The 5028-nt window shown below is 37.0% G+C and overlaps 1 protein-coding gene across 2 annotated transcripts; it reads right to left on the bottom strand.

Moving 5' to 3' along the window:
• Window positions 1-1426: 1426 nt before the first annotated feature.
• On the bottom strand, window positions 1427-2818 carry LOC120446510 (caltractin). Of its 2 annotated transcripts, none has more exons than XM_039627518.1 (2): window positions 2766-2818; window positions 1427-2261 (listed from the first exon to the last, which is right to left on the bottom strand). In XM_039627518.1, exon 2 carries the CDS (start codon window positions 2242-2244, stop codon window positions 1696-1698), a length of 549 nt encoding a protein of 182 aa, XP_039483452.1. In that variant the 5' UTR covers window positions 2245-2261; window positions 2766-2818; the 3' UTR covers window positions 1427-1695. The 2 variants fall into 2 exon arrangements, with proteins under 2 accessions (XP_039483452.1, XP_039483451.1); XM_039627517.1 differs by lacking the exon at window positions 2766-2818 and adding an exon at window positions 2336-2612.
• Between the last annotated feature and the right edge of the window lie 2210 nt (window positions 2819-5028).

The following is a 5028-nucleotide window of genomic DNA, read 5'->3' as shown; positions in this document are numbered from 1 at the left end:
GCATATTTTGTGGTCCATACATAAATAAATTGCAGGTTTCTGACGCCTTATAGCTTATAGGCGTTTTTAGGTCTTCGCCAAACTTTTCAGTTTGAAGCAGATCTTATAAACTATACGGTGATTTATTTTTTTATTTTCAAAACGACCATCTTTGAAACGTCCAATTAGATGTTGGATATAATTTTTGCGATTTCGGCATATGTTTTTCTTTCATTAACATGTAAGTTTAAAATATTTTTCTTTCTTACAGCGTGAGCAGCTCCTTACGCGTCATTTTGTCAAAGTTTGTGATTAAGAAATATTCAGCAATACAAGAAAATGTAACATAAAGCAAACGGGGAAAAGTTCCCTTAAAAAGTCAAAAAAGGATCACATAAATAAACCGGGATAAGTTAACTGCATTTTGACATTTGTGGTACCAAAAAAGCATGTTAAATAAGTTTGTTGTAGTTCTTAAGTCAACCAAATTAAAGTTTCTTTTTTGTTCTTAGGGTAAAAATGTCCAACAACACGCCATTATTTTTTTCTTGCGTTAATAAATAAAAAATTTGTTTCGATTAGAAGGTTAAATCAGCTGGTTTATCAAGACTTAAGTGGCACACTTATTTCCGATTTTAGCAAAAAACTGTAAAAAACTAGCGTTGTACCCAAACAACTGATGGAAATTAAAAACAAGAGAGAACGCTATAGTCGAGTTTCCCGACTATCTGATACCCGTTACTCAGCTAGTAGAAGTGCGCGAGTGTTTTCAACACTGACAGTTTTTGGCGGTTTGTGGGCGTTAGAGTAGGCGTGGCAAAAAGTTTTTTGGCAAATCGATAGAAATTTACAAGACTAATACAAAAATAAAACAAGAGAGAACGCTATAGTCGAGTTCCCCGACTATCTGATACCCGTTACTCAGCTAGTAGTAGTGCGAAGTAGAGTCTTCAACACTGACAGTTTTTGGCGGTTTATAGGCGTTAGAGTGCGCGTGGCAAAAAGTTTTTTGGCAAATCGATAGAAATTTAGAAGACCAATACAAAAATGAAAAAAAATTAAAACATTTTTCAAAAGTGTGGGCGTGGCAGTTTTGGGCGGTTTGTGGGCGTTAGAGTGGGCGTGGCAACATGAACTTGCGCTGCTTCTATGTCTTGGGAGTCTGTATGCTTAATCTCAACTTTCTAGCTTTTGTAGTTCCCGAGATCTCGACGTTCATACGGACAGACGGACATGGCCAGATCGACTCGGCTTTTGATCCTGATCAAGTATATATATACTTTATATGGTCGGAAACGCTTCCTTCTGCCTGTTACATACTTTTCAACGAATCTAATATACCCTTTTATTCTACGAGTAACGGGTATAATTATTTGTTATACATTTTATTGTAAATGTTACTATTTATCGTCATGGAATTTGCTTTTAGAAATGTTTGCACAAGTGATTTGATTTTGCTGCGTTTCTTTATTATGCCTAGGGAAGAATTATTTTTGTTTAATATTTAAAACAAGATGACAAATTTTTTTGCGGTTATATTCATATGTATAATTATAAAATATCTATTTAACTTACTCATTCATAATTAATGACTAGAACTGCAAAATATTTTGAGAATGATCCTTTGTTGTTAAAAGTGTACCTCCACATGTCTTGAATGTTTCATGGGCAGGAAAACACGCAATATAAATTTAAATACAGCTAAGACATAGCTTTTTAATACAAACTGGTCTTCTTCATGATTCGCAGAAATTCTTCTTGATTTACCTCTCCGTCATTGTCCAAATCGGCTTCGTCTATCATCTCTCGTAGTTCCTCGTCGGTCAGTGTTTCACCAAGTTCGCGAGCCACCCTCTTTAGATTTCTAAAGGAGATTTTTCCAGTCTCGTCATCATCGAAAAGCCGAAAAGCTTTAAGTATTTCTTCCTTAGTATCCTTTTCCGCCATCTTTATAGTCATTAGTTGCAGAAAGACGTTGAACGCAATACGTCCGCTGCAATCCTTGTCAATGTCGGATATCATCCTTTTAATCTCCTCTTTTTTTGGTTCGAATCCCAAAGCCCTAATCGCCACCTTAAGTTCCTTTACCTCAATGTAGCCCGTGCCTTCGTTGTCAAATAGATCAAAGGCCTCCTTAATGTCGGATTTTTGGGCATCAGATAGTTCGAATTTGGGCCCAGACTTTTTGCGACCTTGTTGCGTCCCCCTTTTGGCAGAAACTGTAGCAGGGTTGGCGTTGCCAGACGCAGTAGAAACATGCTCCATGAATTGATTGGCTTAACCTAAGGAAATATATAAGTATGAATGGATACAAGTTTATAATTTTGTGCAGGCTTCAGTTATATCTGAAACTCACGTAATTTCAGATGTTAGTTAAAGTTGATTTACGTCACATATACTATTCTATACTAGCGGGGGTTGATTTGTTGGAGGCTCCTTAGTTTATGTTATAATAAATAAACATTAAGAGCTCTATGCAGCCCCACCCTGTTACTAGCGCAACATACAAATAGTTAACAGCTCAGAAGTGCAAGCAAGTTATACGTCGTTCACTTGTAAAACAGCTCTTATAATGCTCGCTAGAGACGCAGAAAACACAATCACTCTGTTAAAGGCCTGTTCACACACGCGAAACATCTATTTCTACAACAAGAAAGTCACAATAGCAAGGTCTCTTAGTTACTGTTAAATACATTACATGCAGCTCTGTTGAAAACTCAAATGAATATGTATTATTATTTAATTCTTTTTTTTCTTTCCTTCTTCATTTTTAATCAACTACTCACCAGATAGTATTCTTCTCTAGAACTTGCTCACCAGTCAATTTGTATGAATGTCCTACGAATTAATCATAAGAATTTGTCATACTGTCATATTACAATAACAACACTAAAACAACGTAAAATCATCAATATAAGTCACCTATTTTATGTACATTTTAACTAGAAAAATATTAAACTATTCATCAATTTGTATCACTTCTATTAAGAAAAACTCCAACAATTTTGAAAGAAAAAAAGATCTATCGATTTTCATGCTTTTCTACTATTCGATTATAATCAAATCTTCATTAAATAAGACAAGAGAAAACGCTATAGTCGAGTTCCCCGGCTATCTGAAACCCGTTACTCAGCTGGTGGAGTTTCCATACTGACAGTTTTTGGCGGTTTTTGGGAGTTAGAGTGGGCGTGGAAAACAAAAATGGATAGAAATTTACAAGACTAGTACAAAAATGAAATAATATCAAAACATTTTTCAAAAGTGACCGTGTCAGATTTGGGCGGTTTTTGGGCTTAAGAGTGAGCGTGGCAACATGAATCGACAAACTTGCGCTGTGTCTATGTCTCTGGAGTCTGTATGCTTAATCTCAACTTTCTAGATTTTATAGTTCCTGTGATCTCATCGTTCATACGGACGGACAGACGGACATGACCAGGTCGACTCGGCTAATGATCCTGATCAAGAATATATATACTTTATATGGTCGGAAACGCTTCCTTCTGCCTGTTACATACTTTTTTACTTTTTACTTACTTTTTTTACTTTTTTTTTATATATTTTATATTAATATTTATATAATAAATAAAAATATTAGCTTCTTTTAGCTTCAAAGCGAACGGTCGTGTTTTTTTTCTGCGCTCCGAATTTATTATTGTTTTGCCAAATCCTGCGGTGGATTTTAATAAATTCTTGAATAACTCAATTTCGTTATCACTTCTAGTAAAAGTTCCGTTCGCTTCGCGAGTGAATCTCTTGTGATTTGCTCTCTCGCTCTCCCACACAAAATCCTTAAGTGCAGACGGCGCTCTTGCGGTACATTTTTGATTTTTTCTTTTGGTGCAGTGGTATAAACCCAATTAAATATGGAAACCATTTTTGTCTGCTTCCAAAACTAATGCCGTCAGGTAATAAATCCTCAGCAGTCAAAAATGACTTGTTGGCTATGTGATAGAATGGCCGAACAAGTGATGACCTAGCAAAACGCCATAATCTAAAATGCTGTTGTGATACTTGCCTAGGAGTTGCGAATGAAATGAAACTCTTTATGCGCCAAACTAAATGTGTCTTGAAAGGACTGATCAGCAGTTTTGGCGTGGTTACAGATAGTTTACGGCGAGCTAATGATCTTCTTTCCGCGCTAGATTCACAATTTAATAGCCTCAAGCTATTAGAGGAATCTCCAAAGCGCAAGAAAGCCGCTGGTGGTAGGCTGCCTAAGGGGAATGCTCCGCAACCTTCGGCAAGTGATCAACAGGACTCCACAGCTGATCAGTTGACAACTGCAGCAAACCCTCAAATGTTGCTAAGATCGGCAGCTAAAAAAGATTCGGAGCAATCCGAATAATAAAAAACAACCTTTTGTAGCAGTAACTTTATTTTTATGTAATTTTTTTTAGCAAAGCGAGCAGCTTTAAAAAACTTTGTTTGTACGACTTGTGTCATAGTACGCAGATCATGGGTAACACTTTTCCAAAGGTTTTCAGGGTTAATTCTTAGGGCGGTTGTTTTTCAAAACAGTTCTGACCGATCTGACTAGTCGTTCCCATGCGCCTCCCATATGAAGTGCTGCAGGAGGGTTGAAGTGCCACTTAATTGCTTCGTATTTTATGGTGATTTCATCAAAGTCGATCTTTTGTAGTTCTTCTTTCACAATTTTCTCCGTGGCTTTAAAGTTTGTGCCATTGTCTGAAAAGATTTCTTTTGGAGTCCCGCGACGTGTTATAAAATTCCTACTGTACCCCCGTACAGTAGTCGACTCCCGTGTATGTAAAGAGCCTCTCGAAGCAAGCTAGTCGGGCGACTGGTACTGGATCCATTTGAGGTACTTCGGGGCTGGCGGAGGCAATTTTGCACAGTTGACAGGCCTTTCGAACTGTTTAATACAGCAGTCGTAGACGAGTTATGTAGAAATAGCATCATGTGATGTCATTTTTCATGGTAAAATTTTGTAATTAAAAATGAGGTTTTTCAGCTGAATACGCCCTGAATTGCGCCTGTTTATATAGTCACGACTTTGCTCTATTTATGATTTCGGGGTCTGACGTTTTC

The sequence above is a fragment of the Drosophila santomea genome, chromosome 2R (assembly GCF_016746245.2).
Source record: "Drosophila santomea strain STO CAGO 1482 chromosome 2R, Prin_Dsan_1.1, whole genome shotgun sequence".
Classification (NCBI taxonomy): domain Eukaryota; kingdom Metazoa; phylum Arthropoda; class Insecta; order Diptera; family Drosophilidae; genus Drosophila; species Drosophila santomea.
The sequence above is the reverse complement of the archived record's forward strand: the minus strand, read 5'-3'. Positions and strand labels throughout refer to the sequence as shown.